General features: G+C 35.9%; 3 protein-coding genes and 1 long non-coding RNA gene across 4 annotated transcripts in view; 1 reads left to right on the top strand and 3 right to left on the bottom strand.

The window, feature by feature from the left end:
• LOC149058002 (uncharacterized) overlaps positions 1-22106 on the top strand; it is a 79378-nt gene that overhangs the window by 24299 nt on the left and 32973 nt on the right. The gene's annotated exons all lie outside the window — the stretch shown is intronic.
• Positions 10059-11069, bottom strand: LOC149058005 (uncharacterized). The gene is made up of 3 exons (XM_089221373.1): positions 10863-11069; positions 10293-10794; positions 10059-10223 (listed from the first exon to the last, which is right to left on the bottom strand). The coding sequence occupies exons 1-3, from the start codon at positions 10970-10972 to the stop codon at positions 10059-10061; spliced, it is 777 nt and encodes a 258-aa protein (XP_089077499.1). The 5' UTR covers positions 10973-11069.
• LOC149058003 (uncharacterized) lies at positions 14158-19779 on the bottom strand. Its single transcript, XM_089221164.1, has 5 exons — positions 19122-19779; positions 15249-15310; positions 15082-15189; positions 14940-15023; positions 14158-14875 (listed from the first exon to the last, which is right to left on the bottom strand). Exons 1-5 carry the CDS (start codon positions 19777-19779, stop codon positions 14639-14641), a joined length of 1149 nt encoding a protein of 382 aa, XP_089077290.1. The 3' UTR covers positions 14158-14638.
• On the bottom strand, positions 15269-17493 carry LOC149058004 (zinc finger MYM-type protein 1-like). Its single transcript, XM_089221163.1, has 6 exons — positions 17303-17493; positions 16880-17207; positions 16550-16802; positions 16231-16485; positions 15889-16151; positions 15269-15822 (listed from the first exon to the last, which is right to left on the bottom strand). Exons 1-6 carry the CDS (start codon positions 17482-17484, stop codon positions 15460-15462), a joined length of 1644 nt encoding a protein of 547 aa, XP_089077289.1. The 5' UTR covers positions 17485-17493; the 3' UTR covers positions 15269-15459.

Here is a 22106-nt window from a genome sequence, read left to right as displayed (position 1 = left end):
ATGGCAACAAACCCTGCAATGTACATTGTAACATCTTCAACATAAGAACTTAAACGTGCAACTGAGTCAAAATAATCATGGTCATGATTTTCGATTATGGTAATTTGTTCTGTATCAGGTGTATCATTTTTTAACATGCTATTCACTGATAGAGTTTTTGTGCAGTCAAGAATAGTACAATTCCCATGCATAGAACCAACTATGTGTTAACGTCTTGTTGTAATGGGGTGTCAGGATTAAGAATTAAAACAACTCGTTGTACGGTTAATCATTTATTAAGCTTGAAACACTATATTACTATAACACTATAACACTATATTACTATAACGGCAGTTACACACCGTCGGCGGAGCACACAACGTCGTGCACCGCGGTTGCGTGAAAAACAGAACGAGGCAGGCGTACCGAGTCCGGGCCGTGGCCTGGAGAACCGGCGGCGGTGGCCATCAGTGTGACCACTCGCTAACATTCGGCCATCCGACTCCACGGACCGTCCCCGGGCCGTCTGCTTCCTGGTTCATAGCTATAATATAAAAAAAATTTATCTTTTTTTTTTTTAACATTATGATCATACTACAGATTTCAATTCATTATATAAACTTATAGCAGCCAGTAGGCTTGCTGGTTACAAAACTATTAAACATATACAAAGTATTATAAATGTAGAGGGCATAAAATAAGGTGTCAGGATTAAATACCAAACAGTAATATCGATTTAATAGCACAATATTTATTATTTAATGAACACTTAAGAAAACAATGTTAATAAGACAATTAATGAACAATTCAATAAAACAATAAGTATGAATAATAATCGCGACGGAGCGGCGGACACAATGTTGTCGCGTCGCGTCTGTCCGTAGAACTAACTGAGTAATAATAATAATAATAATGATAATGATAATGATAATGATAATGCAGGCTGGCTCTTGCTGGAATATTACTACAGCTCGGCCATACCTGACTATGAGTGGGCTCCACTCAATAAGTTTAATATTATAGTATAACAACTTGAAACAATAAATAACAAAATTACTCTATACTTGGCACAAATAGTAATATTGTACACAATATCAAACAAAATATTATAATAAAATAAAATAAACCAAGTATGTTAAAATAAACAATCAATTAAATAAATAAAGTAATAGTATCAATTAGAATGTAACAAACATAACAATTTATGCATATTGCATGTAGTATAAAATAACGAAACAAAATAAAAGAACAGTATATATAAAAAATATAAAATAGCAAATGATAATGATATTAATTAAAATGTTTCAGACAAAATTACTTATGTATAGTATATGTACCTAGTATAAAATAATAAAATAAAATCCATACAAATATGAAAAGGCATTAATTTACCTGTCGAATCCAAGGTTTAATATGTTTACACTCAAACACTGATTCGAAAGGAAGTTGAGTAACTTGAAATCCTGGAATATCTCTAATGACATATCGATCATTGGGCAATACTACTTTCACTTCATATGGGCCTTTAAATTTTGGAATATGTTTTTTACTCACTCCAGGGGTGGTGTCAACATTTTTAACCATGACATAGTCTCCCTCACTATACTTCTTTGCAACACAACGTTTATTGTCTACATACATTTTATTTTTTATTTGAGCATCTCTATTATTATCATGTGCAGTTTGTCTTATTACATCAAAGTTTCTATCACTACCTTCCTCTATAACATTCTCAATTTCCAATACTTTGCGCAGATAATCATTGGTTTCTCCATGCTGATTAATTCCAAATAATAATGTGCTTGGTGTGTTCTTAATTGACCTGTTATATGTATTATTTATTGCAAATTGGACTTGTTGTAAAGATTCATTCCAGTTCTTACCTTTTTCATGCATCAATTTAGGTATCATATCTTTAATGGTTCTATTGTATCTTTCAACCTGACCATTAGCCTGAGGAGAACCTACAGCTATTAGTATGTGTTGAATGCTATGCGTTTTACAAAAGTTTTTGAAATATTCAGATGTAAAACTAGTTCCTCGATCAGAGATAATTCTTATTGGTCTGCTATAAGTATAAAGTATTCAATGAGCTTTGTGCATGTCTCTATGGACTTTACTGATTTAACCGGGTATAATGTAAGGAATTTGCTGAAAGCATCAACAATTATAAAGATGTGACAGTAATTTCCTTTTGTAGGGTTTAAAGGACCATAGTGATCTATGTGTATTGTATGGAATGGTATATTATTCTTATCTATCAATTTCAATAGACCTTCAGGCTTTCCAGTCTTAGATGAGAACACTATACATTTAAGACAATTGTTAATATAAAGTTTAATAAGTTCAGACATATTTGGGAACCAATAGACTCGCTTAACAAATTCAATAGTACGACTAACACCAATATGTCCCATATCGTCATGGCATGACCTAATTACATGGTTGCACATTTCGGCTGGTACATAGAATAATAAACGTCCCTTACATTTTCTATAAACTAATCCATTGCGGAGTTCAAATTGTTTATGTTCAGAACTTTCTAATAATTTAATGATTTCTTTAATTTTGTGATCATTGCTTTGTTTGATGGAGAGTGTCTGGTTGAAAGTACAGCCTTCGAGGATTAATATGTGGTTTCTACTCAAGGCATCGACATGTTGCATTCGAGTTCCAGACCTATGCTCAATTTGGTAGCCATATTCTTTTAAAATTAACGCCCACCTGGCTATCCTTGGGTTGATGTCTTTCTTAGCAAGGGTCATTGCTATACTGTTACAGTCTGTCACAATTTTAAACCTAATGCCTTGTAGATATATTCTAAATCTCTTAATTGAATTAACTATGGCCAACATCTCTAGTTCAAAACTATGATAGCGAGATTCTGCATTGGATGTCCGATGGCTATAAAAAAATATTGGGTGAAATTTCCCATCATTTTGTTTTTGCAATAGAATAGATCCGAAACCTTGACTTGATGCGTCGCAATGCAATTCAGTCTCAGCACCAGGATTGAATAAACACAATAGTGGATTTCCACAGAGTTTAAGTTTGATCAGTTCAAAGGCATTAATTTCGAAGGCAACCATCTCAATTCCCTCGGGCAGCCTTTGTTGCAAGAGATCATCGTAGAAAATGTTCCAAAGAATAGGACCAATGACTGATCCTTGTGGTACACCGCACGAGACTTCTTGGTCTCCAGCTTCTGTCTGTAGCAGTCTCTCTCGGAAGTAGTCCCTTAGCAGCCGCACTAGATATGATGGCGTGTTTTTTCGTATCAGTGCGTCTCCGATTTTGTCCCAGGGTGCTGTGTTGAATGCATTTGCTACATCTATTGAAACCAGTGCACATAGTTCTCTGTGTCTCCATGGTTTAGCTTCGTTGCGGTTTACTATGACAAGCACTTTTTCGATTGCGTCAATCGTCGACCGGCCTCTGCGGAACCCGAACTGGTTGCCCGAGATTCCCTCTGGGTTCCTTGATAGGTGGGTCTCTAGTCGTCGTTTGACAATTCTTTCGAAAAGTTTTCCAATCGTGTTTACCATACACAAGGGTCAGTAGGACGACGGTGCTTCTGTAGGTTTTCCATGTTTCCTTATTAGGACTAAGCGTGCCTCTTTCCACCTACGGGGAAAGCAACCTGATCGTAGGCAATTGTTGAGTACGCTTGCCACATCTGCCGTTTTTTGTAGTAAGACAGCCTTAACCACCTTATCAGGAACACCATCTGGTCCAGGTGCTTTGCCCTGTGGCAGGGCGTGGGCTAAATCCACCAATTCAGATGCGGTAACTTCTTCTGTGGCTACAGAATCTTCTGGAATTTGCCAATCCACAAACTGGCGTCTCGGAAATAGTCCGTGTATGATTTCTTGTAGACGGCCAGGCAGTGATAGTCCTGGGATAGGACGCCTGATGGTCAGCCTCTTCATCACTAGCCTGTAAGGTAAACCCCAAGGGTCGTCCTCCACTGACTGGCACAGCTTCTTCCAGCAGTCCTCCTGACTTTTCTTAATGGCTATTCTTAGTGCTTCCATAGCTTCTCTGAATGCCTGTTCTAACCCTCTGCTTGCATCGAGGCCACGGCGTTTCCTTGTTCTCTGGAAGAGTCGTCTAGCTGCGAAGGATTTTTTTCTTAGTTCTGATATTTCTTCGGTCCACCAGTGGACTGGCTTTTTACCACCGTGGTACGATTTTCGTGGCATAGACCGGTCGCACGCTTCCGCCAGATATGTATCCAGGGCTTCTGGATGTAGTCCGAGCGGCTCCATGGAGCCGAACCCCGTCGTAGGCCTAGAGTTCAGAAACGCACTCAGCTTTTCCTTGTCTAGTTTACGCCAACTCCACCCTGTAGGTGGCGGTTGGGGTACACTGTCGGTTATCGGGGAGATGTCAAAAGTTATGTATTGGTGTAGGCTCATCGAGTCCTCGTCCAGTACCTGCCAGTTTAATACTTTCTGACGTAGCACCCGAGATGCAAAGGTCACGTCAATGAATGATTCGGATGCGCCTCGTACAAAGGTTGGGCTGTCACCAATGTTGCATACGTGGAGGTCTAGAGAGGACGCTAGTTCTGCAAGGGCATTCCCACGCTGATCGGTTATAGGTGATCCCCATTCTGGTCGTTTTGCATTGAAATCACCTGCGATCAATACCGGGCCATCTGATCCTCGCACACTTGTCTCCAGTCTGTTAAGAAATATGTTATATTCGGCTAAAGTGACGTTTGGCGAGTAATACACACTATATATCCGTATGGAATTAATCTGGACCCAGCGAAAGCCATTATCAAGTGGGCCAATAGCGTCTACAGTTGTTCCACCTGTTACGTATACTGCTGCTCTCCCTGCTGCGTCACTATACCATCCTACATCTTCGCTTGCATTACGGTATTGTTCGCTTATTAGGACAACATCAGCATTGCGCTCCCTGGCAGTGAGTACCATCAGGTCTTGGGCAGACCTGCACACCCCTACATTAATCTGTAGAAAGCGGATCATTTCGTAGTTTGGTCGAGCTGCGCCTCTTCTTTTAATATCGTCTCCCTGAATGTGGCACGCACCTCTTCTGGCTCGTTACATTCTTTGATCAGGTGTCCTGATTTTCCGCAACCCATACAACAGCCAGAACGGTCAGTCCCGCGGCAATTCCTGGTTTCATGCGTGGCTGATAAACATCTGTAGCATCGCTTATTTTCGTGCCACAAGCGCACTCTACACGTGGTATAACCTACACGAACTCTCCCCAGCTTCGCAACTCTGTTGGCCGCCTCTGCACTGGTTGTGATAATTGCCATTTGTTGCCCTCGAGGCATCTCACGTAAGACTACTTCGACCTCTGTCTCTGTTCCAGATGCAATGGTGAATCCTTGAGCCACTTCCTCAGGTGTTGTTATCTCGTCAAGGCCAAACACACCAACTCTTACTGACTGTTTAAGCGTCGATACTGTTGCGGTTCCGCCAACTGCCTTCTTGATGGCAGTGTTCACCATCTCCACGTTGGTGGTGCCCATCCCCATCTCAACTAGAAGGTGTCCAGCACCTGTCTTGCGAACTGACACAATATCCTTTGAGAGGTCTTTCAGGGTAGGTTCTGATCTAATCTTTTGTAGCGCTTCTACATACGTCAGATTCCCAGTTTTAACCATCACCGCAGGTGCCTTCTTCCTTACCGTAGTTGGTGTCGTCTTTGGTTTCCTCTTGGCTACTTCGACCCAGGGATTATTTGTCGTCCCAGATTTTCCCTCTGCTTCATTCCTTGAATCGGTTTTGGCTGGCCTGTGCTGCGGTTTTGTGGTGACGTTTTCGGTGAGAGTGCTAATTTTGTGATCTTGTTCTATTAGTCGGGCGTCGATCCTCCTAATTTCTGCAAGTAACCTGTCTTGGCTGGTATTGTTCGGGTCTAAGTTGGTCCCCTGCGTGTCTAGGGCCTTTTTACTCTGATCTGCTATTTCAATCCACTCTGATCTGGCAAGAAGTCGTTCCATACGTGCTTCTTTTGTCCGTCTAAATGCCTCTAATGCCTCTGTTACTGCTGTTTGGACCGCCCTGGGGGTGGTTCTAGCCTCCTTTGCCTTATCCACTATGATCTGTAGCCTCTGTCCAATTATTTCAAAAGCGGCCGTCTCTGCCCTTTCGGTGTCTACCATCCTCCCGTAAAGTTCGTCTGCCGGCTTTTGCGTACCCCTGTTTAGAGGGGGTGTTTTTTTTATAGATGATGATAGTTTGCCAGCTAGGGTGAGTCTATTTCCCTTAGAGCCTTCATCCGCGCTGTTGTCTGCTGTGTCCGAGGACATGTCTAGGGAGAGGAATTTCTGCAACGCTCTGTATGCTCGCCGTTATTTGGCACGCTCTGTATGCGCTCCGCGTCGCGCGGGGGCGAACGTCCTTGGTGCGTAGCGCTATCTCCGCCTTTGGACTGTCGTCGTTATCGCCGCGACGCTCTCGTTGTCTGCCGGCGCGTGCCGTGGTTTTTACCGATAATAGTTTGATAGGAACTCACCTTTCCGCAGCGGCCGTGTGACTCGCGTGAGTCTTATGATAGACACTAAAAACTGCCCTTATGGGGTTCGTTTTGAGCAGACCGACTCAACACCGACACCAGTCTGCACGCGCACTTTTTATGCACCTTTAGAGACTAAAAACACAAAAAACGGTCTCCTTTTGCCCAGGTATGTAGACCGTTTGCCAGAGCGAATTTATCGCGTGCGCACTAGTGACTACTACTTACTATAACAACATAAGTTACTTCACTCGTTACTCAAATAAAATTGTAATGAAATTACTTTATTTATCAAATAAAAAATTAACTACATTACTATATTATATTTATATCTAACCTCTAAATTAATTGCTGCATTTTCGGATATCAAACTCTTGTTTTTGAGCTCTATTACTATATTATTTAAAGAATCTACTCTTTTTTTTAATCGTACATTGTTCTGAGTTAAGAATTTATTTTTTTTCCTTAAATTGGTAACAGCATTTTTAACAATTATTAGGTTTCTTTTTCTACGTTTTGGTGTTAAAAAATCATCTTCTTCCAAATCACCAATTCTGCTTGAACTCATATATTTCTTTTTGATACCACTGAAATATTAATAATTTTGTATAAACAATTAAATAGGTGAACCAATAGTACGGGTTAAAATGATTGATAATACCTTTTACTAGTATTTGGTGGAGTTTCATTTGAACTCTCAATATGAGTTACTATAGGTATTTTAATGTCATTATTGTCATTAAAACAATCAACATCAATTAAACTAAAAATGAGATTTAAATAATGTAGTTATTTAAATAATAATTATTAGTATATAATATAGTTGCAAAAAGCAATTTTATACCTGTTACTTTTTAAATTCTCATTTCCTAAGGAAGCTTCACATGTAGTTACTTTGTCTTTCACATCGTTCCTATAAATCAATAAAAACATTTAAATATTAAGATACTACAAGTGTAAATAATATGAAAACAAATATTTACATTAATGGAATAGCGTCTACTTTTAAAATTTTCCGTTTATTACTAAAAGTAAAATGATCTGGAGAAAAGTGTGAACTACAAATTCGATGCCAGTCTTTAACAACTTGCTTTATGCTTAAACATTCAATCCAAATTGATCGTCTAGTTGCATCTTTTGGAAACCTATATTTTGTATGTCAAAAGTATAAACGTATAATATCATAATATTATTATATAAATCAAAATTTAAATTTAAGACTCACTGATGAAAACTGACGTGTTTGTGTGTATTTGATGCATTACAACACAAAATACAACGATGAACCATGATTTGGTTTATCGTGAATAGGTACTCTTCAAATTACAATTAATTAGTTAAAATTTAAAGTAAATAAAATGATTTGAGTATTCACAAAATAAAGGCACAAAAACAAATTCAAAATTGTAATTATTGTAATCAAGGCGGATAGTTCATATCATATTATTATCATGTTATTGTTGTTCAATAAAATAGTTTTTGTACATAACCTCAAAATAAGCCCCATATCGTCTTTCTCTCTTTACGTTCTCTCTTCCTCAAAAAAGCACACGGCCCCATATGAAACTGGTATAGGCGTGTCCTATCCATTCTTATATTATCTATGCTTGTCAGTCACATATGACTGACGCTTTTTTTTTTATCATTTTGATTCATATGCATCCCCTGATATGGCTACACTGATCCAAAACGTGTTATCTAAACGGAAACTAATTTTATCGCATATAAGCCGTTATGAGTGGTACACATGTTTTCGACTCGGCGGTATTAGATAACTTATTGTCAGTCAAATTTGAGTTTTGACTGACATAGCGCGCATAGATAAATCGTAGAATTCGGCTTGGCGGTTAGAGTGCTAGGATCGTCCTCGATCCGAGTTGATCACTTGAGCTGGTGACACATCTACTTCGGGTTGGGCGTCTCGGGTCGTTGACCTCTCCCTCTCCGGCTGATCGTCCGCGTCAGACTCTACTCTTCCGGATTCTTCATCCTCGTCGCCCGGCTCACTGAGTATTTTCCACGACTTTAATTGTGACACGTGGGCAGTTGTCGCATACAGCTCCCTACCATTGCTCGTGATCTCGGCGACTCGGTAAGTGTCGGACGGCAGAACCTCAATTACCTGGAGTGGTCGTTCTCGATATTTCCCTTGAAGTTTTGAGGGTTGATCGGGGGTTGGTTTTCGTAACATCACCACAACTTCGCCGATGTTGTACCTGATACCATCGGTGCGTTTTAGGTCGTAGGACTCCTTCATTCGCTGTTGCCCGTCGACGATCTTTTCTCGCACTAACCGTTGCATCTTGTCCGGCTGGACCCACTCGTTCCTGGTCAGGCTGAGACTGGACAACGTACCTCCATGAAATCGCGGTTGATAGCCGTGTAACGTCTCGTACGGCGTCTTAGTGGTTGTTTTGTTGGGAGCGGAGTTGAGGAATCGCTCGACTTCTCTAATTCTCGCGTCCCAACTTTGCTGGTTTACTGTTGACATACTTAATATCGTCGTAATCGTACGATTCGCCCGCTCGACCTGCCCGTTGGCCTGCGGTTGTCTAGTCGAGTTTAATGTGTGTTTAATCCTTCAGGATTGACAAAATTCTTGGAAAGCATTTGCGGTGAAGCACGAACCGCGGTCACTTATAATACGCTCGGGCATTCCTCGTTCGTTGCAGAACTTGCTCAGATTTCGTATCACGCCAGCCGTATCGGTCGAACGGCACGAGTATAAATGAATGTATTTTATCAGGTTGTCGGCGATCACTAGTAAATACTTGTTCGATTTTGAGCTCGTTTCAAATGGACCTAAGTGGTCAACGTGTATCATCTGGAACGGTCTACGTCCAGTCGGGATCGGGTGAAGCAGACCCGGCTTCTTCCCGGCGGGGAGTTTGTGGATTAGGCAGTCGAGGCACATGCGAATGTGTTGACGCACATACCGTCTCAAACCAGCAAACCAATAATCTTTAGTTATTATGGCTATCGTTCGTTCTGCGGCATGATGACCGCCGTAATCGTGTGCGCCTATGACCACCCCCTTTCTCATAGACTTCGGTACTACCGACAGCGCTCTTCCTTCGTGGAGCCGATACAAAACTCCGTCCGTTAGCTCATAGTCCCTCACCAATCGTTTTTCGGCGATGGTCAATTTCGTGTTCATCTGTAGTAGGTTGATGAGTATCTTCGTTTTTTCGTCGGACTGCTGCATAAACCTGACGCGGTCCGTCGGTGATAATGCAACGAAGACGTCTATTCTTTTCGACAGGCCGGTCTCCACCAAACTGGCGTCGTCCTGTTCGCCATCATGAACTCTGCTTAGCGCATCCACATGCAGTGGCGGCGCGAACTTTTTCGACAGTGAGGCAAGAAAATGTTAGTTGCAGCACACACGACCCACCTTTTTATTTTGCACAGAGCCGTGGGGGGCTACGCCCCCCACACCCCCTATTATAATTCTATATCAAATTAGCCTTTCTAAAAATTCATGTTGCGGGTACTACAATAAAAACAACTTTTATAAATTATATAAATACTGCTTTATTAATAAATCTTATTATAATTTATAGTACTTTCAATTAAAAAAATTATCCAAACATTAATTTTTTTCTCAATACACTTGATGACAGTCCAAATTTGTTTATAACTTCATTGATATCAATGGGTATGTCTCTTTCACACGAGATCAACATTAAACTCTCCAACCTTTGTTGTGACATTGTCGACCTAAGTCTAGTTTTGATCAATTTAACCTAAGCGGAACAAAGTTAGAATTTAAACATAATCAGCTTACAGAAAAAAATGTAATACAATTATTATACCTTTGAAAAGCTTCTTTCTGCTGAGGCTGATGAGGTTGGAATTGTACATAATGCTTTATAAGCACAATACAAATTCGGAAAGACACTCATAATGTCAAAACTTGAGAGAACATTTAATATAGTTCCTAGTGTTATGTTCTGTTTTGGTTTGCTCGTAATATTTTGATGTTCATCTTCCGATGAATCCTCTTCAGTGTTAATATCAAGTGATTCATTAGATTGATTATCTGGGAATTTCATTCCAATAATCAATTCTTTTAAGCTTTTGCTGAATAATAAATATTCAGTTTTAAGTTGGTATGGATTAATATCAGTTATCCATGTAGCCAAATCTAAAAAACATTTATCTGGAAGATCCATTTCCGATTTATATTTAGCTTCCATTAACCGCTCTGGGGATAGTAACGCAAGATCTTTCAGTATGTCTCTAGCATTACTAAATCTATTGTCTATAGATGAAGTTATTTGGTCCAAACATTTATAATATGTGTTCACTCTAAACCTATAATAAAAGTTACATATTCAAGAATTTAATGATAGAATTATTTTAATGATAAATAATTTACCAACCTGTCTGATGCTGAGGAACTAATTTCATCTTGTACATTTTCTCCAGGCATTTTTTTAAGTTTTCCTCGTTCGGACTTTTTTAAAATCATTTTCACAGAGATTCTGTTCATTAGTAAATTGTTTGGTATTTTGTACAAGTTCTTGGAAATATTTATCAGAACGCAATTCTAATAATCTTTTTTTAGTTTCATCTACCAATTTAATGGCTTGAATAAAATCAATGCTTTTTGATTGCAGATAACATGAAGTTGGTGTAGTTATTGTGAATATACTTTTCATTAGCTTAAGAACCAATACAAAATGAAACGAAGAAATTATTTGTAGAAAAGATTTTGCATTTGAAGCAGTTACTCTGTCTGTGGATTCTGATAGCAATTCTGAAGTATTTTTTAAAGCTTCATACTTATCATGTATTACTGTAATAACACGGTCATGGGACGTCCACCGTGTATCTGAAAAATTTTTGATTTTTCGAATTCTATCATTAGCTTTAGATTCAATGTTTAATTTTTTTTGGCATTCATAAAATGTAGCAGTTCTTTTCCTTGCTCTCATAAATGTTACTATTCCATGCAAGTCCCCAAAAAATATTTTGGTATCAGTTGTAGAATCCAATGTATCGACGATAACTAGGTTAAGCAAGTGTGCGAAACACCACACATAAATTGCTTTGGGGTTTTCATTCTGAATATATGTGCGTAGTCCTGAGTATTCTCCTTGCATAGCTGCAGCACCATCGTACGATTGAGCGCATAATTTGGTTTTCCAATCAATCTGATACATTTCTGTTATAGTACAAAAAGTATTATACAGCCCTTTTCCTGTTCAAGTCTACTCTATTATTTTTTGAGAAAAGTCCACGGCTTATTTCAGACTGTAAGTGTTCAATAGTTTGTTCATGAGTCTCTAAATTACGTTTTAAATTTTGCCAGCTATTTGTTCCTTTTTGTTCCAAAACAGCCTTTTTTGCTTTAGGTAATCCAAATAATTTACAAGATACACAATATACCTTATTTTGGGAAGGTGAATATGATAACCAATTTCGACGCACTTGAACATTTTGTATAGTTTTGTGATAATAAGATTCGTGAAAACTTCTTGATACACCATTTGGATCCTTGCTTTTTGGAAAAATACTTGATGGTAGTTCTAATGGAGAAGGATGAATATTTATGATTTACCATTCTCTTCAAAGTTTTCTTGAAGTGCTTGAACACTATCAGAGTTTTCAATTATTGATGTTGGTGGTTTATTAGAAACTAAAAAATAAGAAGTAATAATTATTTAGACAAAAAAAAATCATAAATATTAAATTTATCATATACCATTTTCTTCAATGTTCACCTGATGCTCTTGAACATTATCAGTATTTTCAATTATTGATGTTGATGGATTATTAAAAACTAAAAAATAAGAAATAATTATTATTTTGAGGAACAAAAATGGAATATTTATCATTTACCATTTTCTTCAATGTTCACCTGAAGTTCTTGAACAGTATCAGTGTTTTCAATTGTTGATATTGATGGATTATTAGAAACTTAAAAATAGGAAATAATTATTATTTTGACAAAAAGAAAACATGAATATCTATCATTTACCATTCTCTTCAAAGTTTTCTTGAAGTGCTTGAACACTATCAGAGTTTTCAATTATTGATGTTGGTGGTTTATTAGAAACTAAAAAATAAGAAGTAATAATTATTTAGACAAAAAAAAATCATAAATATTAAATTTATCATATACCATTTTCTTCAATGTTCACCTGATGCTCTTGAACATTATCAGTGTTTTCAATTATTGATGTTGATGGATTATTAAAAACTAAAAAATAAGAAATAATTATTATTTTGAGGAAAAACAATGAATATTTATCATTTACCATTTTTTTCAATATCAGCTTGAGGTGCTTGAACAAATAAATATATAATAAATAGATATGGTATTTTTTAGTATCACTTTTTTTAATAATTATTAATTCAAATGTATACATGCATTACAACTCAGTGGCGTAATAAACAATTTTAATAAATAAAGCAAAATATATTTATTCAACCACCAATAAAACAACTCAAATACCATAATCCAAAATAATAAAACTAATTTATTAATAGATAAATACCTGTTGGCTGTTAGTGGAGAAATGTGTGTATTTTCAGCTGAGTAAACTAAGTTTGTATAAGTAGCCAAAATTTGTAAATTGAATAAATTACATGTTTCCAATTTCAAATGGACTACTAAATTTAGTTGGCTATTTATAATTTATTTATTTTTAATTGAAGTTTCTATCAAACATTGCATTTGACCAAAGATGGGCAGTAACTAGTTTTTTTGATACCCATTGAGTCAATTGTGTCTGAATGTTTGATTTAGACATAATGAATAATATTTAATTATTTAACAATTAATTCAAACAATATTTAATACAAAACAATAAACTTCGTTAAAAGCGTGTATAGTAGATACAAAATAATATCATTATTTTATAATACATTGATAAGTGATATCAAAAACTTTTGATATCAAACACGATTAAAATCAGTGAAAATTAAAAATATTTATTATGTACATTATTTAAGCTGGACAATGAATTTGCATTATGACATCAAAATACTTCTCGGGGGGGCAAATGCCCCTGTTGCCCCCCCCCCCCACAGGTACGCCACTGCAGCTGGGGCATTCTTCAAACCAAAGGGTAATCTCTCAAATTGTGCAGTTTCATCCGGAGTAATGAATGCAGTTTTATGTATGGCCTCTTCAGTTAATGGAATTTGTAGATATCCGTTTGACAAATCTAACGTGGCAAACATTTTACCATTAGAAAGCGCACTCAACTCTTCATCTATATTTGGCATTGGATAGGGTAAATCAATTAATTGTTTGTTAAATCTTCGATAGTCAATGCAAAAATGACGGTTCCCTGTAGTCTTATTAACCAACAACACTGGACTGGCATATGGTGACTGTGTCTCAGTGATTATGCCACTCTCCTTCCACTCCTTTATTATGGTTGATATGCACTGGCGGTCTTGGGGTGATGTTTTATACGGATAACACATGACGGTGACGGGTACACTTTTTGCATTTTTGGTCAGATCCACTGTGATCAAATTGGTGCAACCAAGTTCCTTCAGGTTCTTGGCAAACACATCCCTGTACTCATTAATCATCAGCATTAATTCTTCTTGTTTATCAATATCTATGCTATCATCAATATGTACTTCAGTTGCAATCAGTTCTTGTCCATGCAATACATTTGGTCGGATACATTGTTCGCGATCACTGATTATCCTCTCTTCAGTAACCTGGTCTGTACGCCAACCCAAAAACGCACATTGAGCATCGTCAACTAGGCACATGTTCATATTACTTATGTCCAAGCCCTCTTCTTGATTGGGTAATTCCTTCATAAGTTGTGGATCCGCTACGGTAGACACTATAACAAGTTCATCTTTGCATTTATAGTAACTTACCGAAGGTAACTCTAACCAATCGCGTCCGATAAGCATGTCTGTGGGTATGGACTTGTCTGGGACTACTAAACTCAGGTGATCTTCTGCCTGTACTTCACCAATATTGATGTCAGCCTTTGCTTGTCCTAGGGTGATTGTTCCCGGTGTGTGTATGTCGCTGACCACGAACAACGGTTGTATTGCCGGTTCTCATCTGATACCACACTGCTCTGCTGAACTGACACGGATTAGGCACACCGAACAGCCGGTGTCAATGAGTCCCTGTAACTTATAACCATTAACAAAAATTGTTTTAATGTATGAGCTAAGTGATGATACTCTTGGTTGATTTTTTTGTCAACTTTTGACCCGTGAAGCCGAGAAGAGATGGCGAGTGGTTGAAAGACGTCGGACCTTCGTTCTCATCAACTGCGAGGCTCGTCGTCGGAGATTTTATATGGTTATTGTACCATAGGGGGGGCTGCGTAAAATTGTCCGAATCATGTTCTTTAGAATGATCATCTATGATCACCGGTGGTAAGCTGCCAGGATCATCAATAGGCTACACAAATAATAATTTTGTTAATATATATAAATATATATTTATTTTGAAAATTAAATGTTACCAATGACTTGGTTGGTGCCCATGTCGCCTGTGTAAGGTTGATTTGCCTTAAAAAATCATCTATACCACGATCCTCGTCAGCTGCCTATAAAATTAAAACACTTAAATTATTTCAATATATATTTATATAAGTTATAAATTACCTGTGCCTGCGAAGGGCCGAAATCATTGTCATCATACATTGGAGACATACTCGAGTATTGAGGCGGCGACAATGGTGATATGAGCCTCATTTCGGATTCGGTGAATAACTATAAAATAATAATTATACATTAAATATTTTTAAAAGTGATATAATATATAGATTTACCTCTGGCGACATTTCTCCGCTCCATCGTTGCGTCCAATGTTCGGCTAATTGAGATGAAGCATCATAGGCGCAACTAGAGCTTATATTTTGGGGGGGCTAAAAGTACCAAGACAACACAGACCCGCGGGGGCTACGCCCCCACACCCCCGTATTCACCATAATTTACGTTAATAATACATATAGGTGTACAAATTCGACTCTAGTTTTATTTTTATTTTAATACAAATTTTCTGTCTTTAATACAATACATATCTAAAACGTCTTCATTATTCAATGAGTTAACAATATCTCTCTCAATATTCAGAACTGCCAAATTAGAGAAACGGTCTTGAAGCATACTGGTTCGTAACCAATTTTTGATACGCCTCATGGAAGAAAACGATCGTTCGCAAGTGGCTGAGCTTATTGGAATACTTATTGCTACTTGCAGTAACTTATAAAGATTGGGATAAACATGTTTTTCGATCACTTTGCTAATGTCATTAATATCAAAATCCGGTTTTATGGTAATCATGCAATTTCTTGCTACATTCATTTCTGATTTTAAAGCATGAATATCTATCATTAAAACATCCTAAAACAATTAAAATCACAATAAAATTATTTAGAAAAAAATATTATCAAAAAATGTAATATTAACCTTGTAATGATTTATAAAATATGAACTTTCAACAAAATCCATTTTAATAAAACTTTCAACAGAGCTTGCCATAAGTAAACTCTCTTTGGAGAATCTATACTTGAGATGTCTTACAATAGAATCAATAATAGGCATGTAGGCTACTCTTTGCCAGTATATTTCAACCGTAGTGTTTGAATCTACTACTTCATTTTCTGCTCCAGTAGTTACAAACACCACATAATCATGAAGATTTTGAGTTTCTCTTCTTTGACGTTTGGATCCTTTTATTACAAATTTAAACAGAAATATAAATTGAATTACTTTTAAAATAAACATTATTTAATATACAAATATAATTACCCATAGTTGGAATTTGTAAGTTAATATTATTTTCATCAGCAAAATTAACTATTTTTTTCCAAACATTATGGAATTCCTCATCTGTTCTTGATGTTTCAAATGTTTTTATAACGGACTCAATAATATTTTTAGATTTACCAAGTGTTGCTGTTTTACTTTGTAAACTATTACTTAATATGTTCATTATACTCAATACATCTTTAAGAATAATAAGAAAAATAATGAATTCACATTTCTGTATAGAACTTAATATGCCTAAAAAATTTAAATTATTTTATAATTATTAAATTGAACAGTTATTATGTTATTAATTTATTACCAATAGCTTGAGCAATATCTTTATCAGATTGTTCATCAATTTCATTTTCAAGGTATTTAACAATTGCATTAAAATTATTTAACATAGCCTCGCAATTTTTGTACCTGCAAACCCATCTAGTATCGCATACTCTTAACATATTGCCTTTTTTTAAACCTAATTTAGATTGAATGTCACATAACTTTGAATTATTTAAAGGTCTTGAAAAATGGACATATACAGCTTCAAGTACGTTAAATATTGTACGAGCTCCCTAAGAAACAATGACAATCTATCATCTATGTAGTTTAAAATTAATAATATTTATAAATTTAAGTATCATAGGCTTACCTTAATATTTTTACACGTATCAACAACAATTAAGTTTAGTCGGTGTGCCATGCAGTGGGTGTAAATAGCACATGGATAAAAGTCTTTAATTTTTGATTGGATTCCATTAAGATGCCCTGACATGACACTTGCACCATCATATGACTGTGCAATAATCTTAACAGCATTCATATCAACTTTATGCTTTTCAAAAAAATAAAATATGGCTGAAACTATGTGACTAGCGTCTTGCCCAGTTGATACATTTACAAATCCCAAAAAGCGTTCAAAAACTTGAAATTTAACTGAATATCTCACACAAATTGAAAGCTGCTCTTCTTTAAAACATCTATGTTTAAAAAAAATATGAACATTGATAAATTATATAAAGTTTTCAAGAAGTACCTGTTACATAGAGTTGTTAGTAGGTAATTATTAGCATACCTTGCTTCATCACACATTATTGCAAAAAAACCCGTTTCCGTTATCTGTTTAAATATTTCTTTGTTTACTAAGTTTGCACAGATGTCAATTATATCTTCTTGAATTTGCCAACTAGTTAAGTTTATTTTTCTCTCATGTATTTCGTTGAAACTTGGAAGGTGTTTGGCAAATAGTTCACACATTTCTTTAAAATTTCCTAAAGAAGTAGGTTACATAAATAAATTGAGATATTATAAAATTTTTATTTTAACTAAGTAATATTTTCAAGTAATTTAATTTAAAAGTGAGAAGTATTCAAATGTATAACCTTTATTTGTTGATTTAAATGATTCTTTGTGACCTCTAAATGCAATTCCTTGTTTGCTCAGGTATAAAACTATATCTATTAACTGAGATACATATTTTCTATTTTTTTCTATTAAAACTTTATTGGCTGTACACATTTTTGATAAAACAGACCCTGACTTTTTACTGAATACATATTCAGACAATCTTACAGTACTTTGTACATGTATTTTAGTACCAGCATGAGACGCTAATTTTGAAGATATCTGTAAATTGTTTTAATTAAAAAAATAAAATGATTGTAATAGATGTCACATATGACATATCTAATTACTGAGTAATAGGTATAAGATTATGAATTAGAAGAACTTGCTTTTTTCCAATTATTAAACCCAGTTTTGATAAATGTATCTTCAGTATAACCAAAATTGTTTGCAAACATGCGGCAAGCATAACAAAATACAACATTTTTCTTGATACTATACTCTAACCACTCAAAATTAGCATAATAAGAAGATGAAAATGCGCGATTTTGTGAACCAAATTTTGATTTGGGATATTCCTAAGCAAAGCAAAAGCCATAATAAACGATATTAAAATTCAAATATGATAATTAGTCATTAGTCATTACTCATTGCAGCACTGTTATAATTTTTAAATTAATAAATAATAGTTATAAGCAATTGTACCTAATGTTTGTACTAACTACTAAGTACCAAATGTAATTTAATATTTACCTTTTGTATTGGTCTATTTGGTCCAGATACTAAATCACCTAGATCATCATTAAATGTGTCTCCGGAATAAGCTACATTGTTGTGAATATCAGCACTAGAATTATCTGCAGTCTCCGAAATTAAAATAATGTCGTTAAAAGCACTTGATGTTGTAGGATTATCAATATTTTGATCATTTTCTGGTGTACTTGTCGCCGTTGTCGGAGTGTTAGATTTAGACTTATTGAATTTGAAAATGTTAAAAATGTCACGTTTTTCCATATTAAATAAATAGAATAAAAAGTAAAAAAAAATATTTATTTATAATAAGCGTTAAAATAATAAGAATTCACACTTTTAAAAGATTCACGTCCCACGAGGTTGTTAATGAATAAAATATAATACGATTGATTTCTGATAAAATAAAATATATAATACGGGCAACAGGCTACGGGCGTCGGTCACCGTGTTCACGTGTTGTAAAACTGTACATTGTACAAGTGTACAACAATATAATGGTTCATGAGATACTCAAATGTTAGCAGCTGATAGAGCTGTTGACGAAAATACAAAGTCATGTGGAAAAACCCTGTTATACACTTTTTATAGTTACACTGAATAACAAATAATTTTCAAACTTAATAATTATTTTGTTTAAATATTGAGATTATAGATATAGATGATAAAATTTAATACATTTTATCACAAAAATTACAAAATCCTGAGATTCAAAATTTTTTTTATCAGAGGGGCTATGAAAATATTTAGGGGGGCTTAGCCCCCCCAAGCCCACACCTAGTTGCGCCTATGTGAAGCATACATCTTAAGTTGACTGATGAAATTTACACCATTTTTTGGAAGTTTTGAAATTACACTTTCGTCGCGTAGATTTTTGATAAATGTGACCATTTCTTCATGATTTTTCGGTGGTGAATCAACTTTGGTGAATTCAACATTGATATAGTTTAAAAACATTTCGAATTTTTTTAAGACAGCTGGTTGTGTCATAATTGATTTTCGTGTAATCGTTTCAAATATGCACCATTCCAAATACTGAAGTTGTATAAGGTCCTTCCGATTCAACAGTACTCTGCACCCATCCTGAGTTTTTGATTCTATCACTATCACATTTTCTCCGCCATACACCATACTGGATATTTTATAAAGTTCGGTTTCCAAAAATAACGTGCGCTTATATGTTAGTGTCTGCTCCAATACGAATGATAGTATATTACCCATCAGTGAAAATATACGTTTTAGAAAATCCGGTGTTATTTTGACATGCCGCGATGGGGTTAAAAAATGTACAACGACCTGGAATTTTTCGCTCGGGTCAATACCGATATGCACAAACTTACGGGCTACGAAGTCGAGTGTGTAGCATGTAGTTTCGATGAGGTCAGCCGGTGGTGATGGTGGAACATATGTAAAATTCTTCTTGTACACTGCAGCCATATTTCCAATTGAACCAGCCATGATTAAAAAAAAAAAAATTTGAAGACGAAGCGTACACCGGTTTAAAACGTACTGATTTAAAAAATATTAAACACTGTAACTCACTAAAAATTTTAAAGACTTGGAGAGAAAAAATACGTGCACAACGGTGTAACGCAGTAGACGGACTAAACGGCACCGGCTCTTTTAGTCAGGAGTCACTATAATAGGTGGGGATATTTTTCTGAATTTAATTAATTGATGTAGACTAATGTTAAGACGGGTGACATCCTGGTGACTAAATCGGTCATTACTAAGTTATTCACTAATAGGTATTTTAATATCGAATAATCCTAATGGTAGGAAATATACGGCGGTGACGCCATTGTGGTCAAATGTCTCCTAATATGGTGTATTCATCGATATTATTTGTGTACGCAGCTGCAAGTTATTAGTATCCTGTGGTTTAAATATTTTTATAATATATTCAAACTCTGGTTAAATAGGTGAAAATAACATTAGTAAAGTATATGGTGGGGTGGCCTAGTGGGTTAAAGCGTTAACAGTGATAACAATAATAATATGATAACGTGTGATAACATAATAAGTGATAACGGTAATATATGTCTCGCACGTACGCGGGAGGCGGGATTCGGGATGCGGGAGGTGGGATGCGGGATGCGGTTTTTGAATCGGCTAAAAGATACTACTTGTGTCTTTCCTAGCGAGTTCTGTTTGTATCGCTATTTCGCAGGCTTTGTCAAACGTCAAATTTTCATCTTTTTCAAATCTAAATTTACGTTTAACTTCATTGCTGTATACGCCACTTACTAATCGATCTCGTAACCGCTCTATTAGCCCATCGCCAAATTTGCAGTTACTTGAGAGTTTTTTTTATCTCTTTCACGTACTGTTGAATTGATTCATTTTTACTTTGAATTCTGTTGTTAAACTTAACACGCTCGGATATAAAATATGGTTTTGGTTCGAAATAGTTTTGTAAACAGTCTTTGATTTCCTCGAATGTTTTTTGTTCTGGTTTTACCGGCGTGCATAAATCTTTAAGTATTTTGTACGTGTTCTTGCCCATTAATGTTAATAACGTTGGAACCACTTAAACTTTAGAGATACTATTGCATTTAACAAATAATTCAAAACGTTCGATGTATGATTCCCAATCATCGTCTTTCTCATCGTACGGTTCCACATGTCCGAGTGCAAACTTTACCATCTTACTTTTTTATCCGATTTAATCGGCTTTAACTTTTTATCTTCGTCGCCAGTTGTTCTGTTTTTACCTTTATGTGAAGTTAATTAATTACGTAAAACACATTATTATTCACTTTATTCTAGAGTATAGACTTTATTACTTTAATACTTTATTACATTTTCGTTACAGTATCTGTTATCATAACATAATTACTATCAGTACACATATTATCAATATAATATATACAACAATTCATTAAACAACGATATGCGGAATAAAGCTCAGGATCTTTAGCTAAACGACGTTCAATATTAAACAACCGATTTAAAGCCATAATACGTGAAGAACAAAGACCACTTGGCGTAACCATGTCTTGATTTTGATTGCATTGAGTATTTATTGTAGACCGAAAAGGGAGAGCCACACAAAATCTACCTGATGTGTCCCGTGACATTGTTTTACAAAACCACTCTTTGCATCTTTCGTGTTCTGTAGTTGATTGCACTGGAATGGTCGGCTCTTCCACCATCCTAAACTGTTGCAAAGTTTCATTAATAACTGGTACTGTGCTGATGGTTAACGATATGAGAGGTAAGGGAGTGGAGTCCTTTGTGACCCAACAATTATCCACCCAAGGTTTGTATGCATTGCTGATGACAATCCAGACGTATGGATAATGTCAGCTTTGGGTTGTAGAACCATTGGATATAAATCACCACCTATCAATATGTCCACGGTACCTGGACAATCAAATTCTGGATCAGCTAGTACTAAGTGTTGATACCGTGCACGAATGATAGCAGGAAGTGAACAAGTAGGCATTGGACCAGTAATTTGAGACAATCTAATAACATTATTTGTCTTACACAGTGGTTGCTCTGACTAAAGAGGGAAAAAATCAAAGCGAGTAACCTCTTTTAACTTGGATACCGGTTTTTGAGATAGATCAACCACTTCTACATTGCTTTTGTTGTGTTTAAGACCAAATCTGGTGGCACAATCTGGAGTAATGGCCGAAACCTGTGACCCACTGTCTAACAAAATTCGAACTTAGTACGAACAGCAGCAGTACCTAAAACTACAGTTGCTTGTGTCGATATCATACTTGCAAACAAAGTGTTATTTTCAACTGGTTTGGTCGTAGAGTCCTAAACAATAG

This window comes from Diuraphis noxia, unplaced genomic scaffold (genome assembly GCF_037042655.1).
Source record: "Diuraphis noxia isolate RWA-SAM2 unplaced genomic scaffold, SU_Dnox_SAM2 contig0002, whole genome shotgun sequence".
Classification (NCBI taxonomy): Eukaryota; Metazoa; Arthropoda; class Insecta; order Hemiptera; family Aphididae; genus Diuraphis; species Diuraphis noxia.
This window is presented reverse-complemented; position numbering and strand designations above follow the sequence as displayed.

Coding starts and splice junctions, on each gene's coding strand:
- LOC149058005 (XM_089221373.1), bottom strand. CDS start 10,972: ATGAACAGAATCTCTGTGAAAATGATTTTAAAAAAGTCCGAACGAGGA. Junction 10,795..10,862: donor AGTTCCTCAGCATCAGACAG/GTTGGTAAATTA, acceptor CTTTTATTATAG/GTTTAGAGTGAACACATATT. Junction 10,224..10,292: donor CAGAAAGAAGCTTTTCAAAG/GTATAATAATTG, acceptor TGTTCCGCTTAG/GTTAAATTGATCAAAACTAG.
- LOC149058004 (XM_089221163.1), bottom strand. CDS start 17,484: ATGTGTGAACTATTTGCCAAACACCTTCCAAGTTTCAACGAAATACAT. Junction 17,208..17,302: donor ATAATGTGTGATGAAGCAAG/GTATGCTAATAA, acceptor TTTTAAACATAG/ATGTTTTAAAGAAGAGCAGC. Junction 16,486..16,549: donor AGATATTGCTCAAGCTATTG/GTAATAAATTAA, acceptor TAAATTTTTTAG/GCATATTAAGTTCTATACAG.
- LOC149058003 (XM_089221164.1), bottom strand. CDS start 19,779: ATGGCTGGTTCAATTGGAAATATGGCTGCAGTGTACAAGAAGAATTTT. Junction 15,190..15,248: donor GCGGAGAAATGTCGCCAGAG/GTAAATCTATAT, acceptor ATTATTTTATAG/TTATTCACCGAATCCGAAAT. Junction 15,024..15,081: donor TCGGCCCTTCGCAGGCACAG/GTAATTTATAAC, acceptor TTAATTTTATAG/GCAGCTGACGAGGATCGTGG.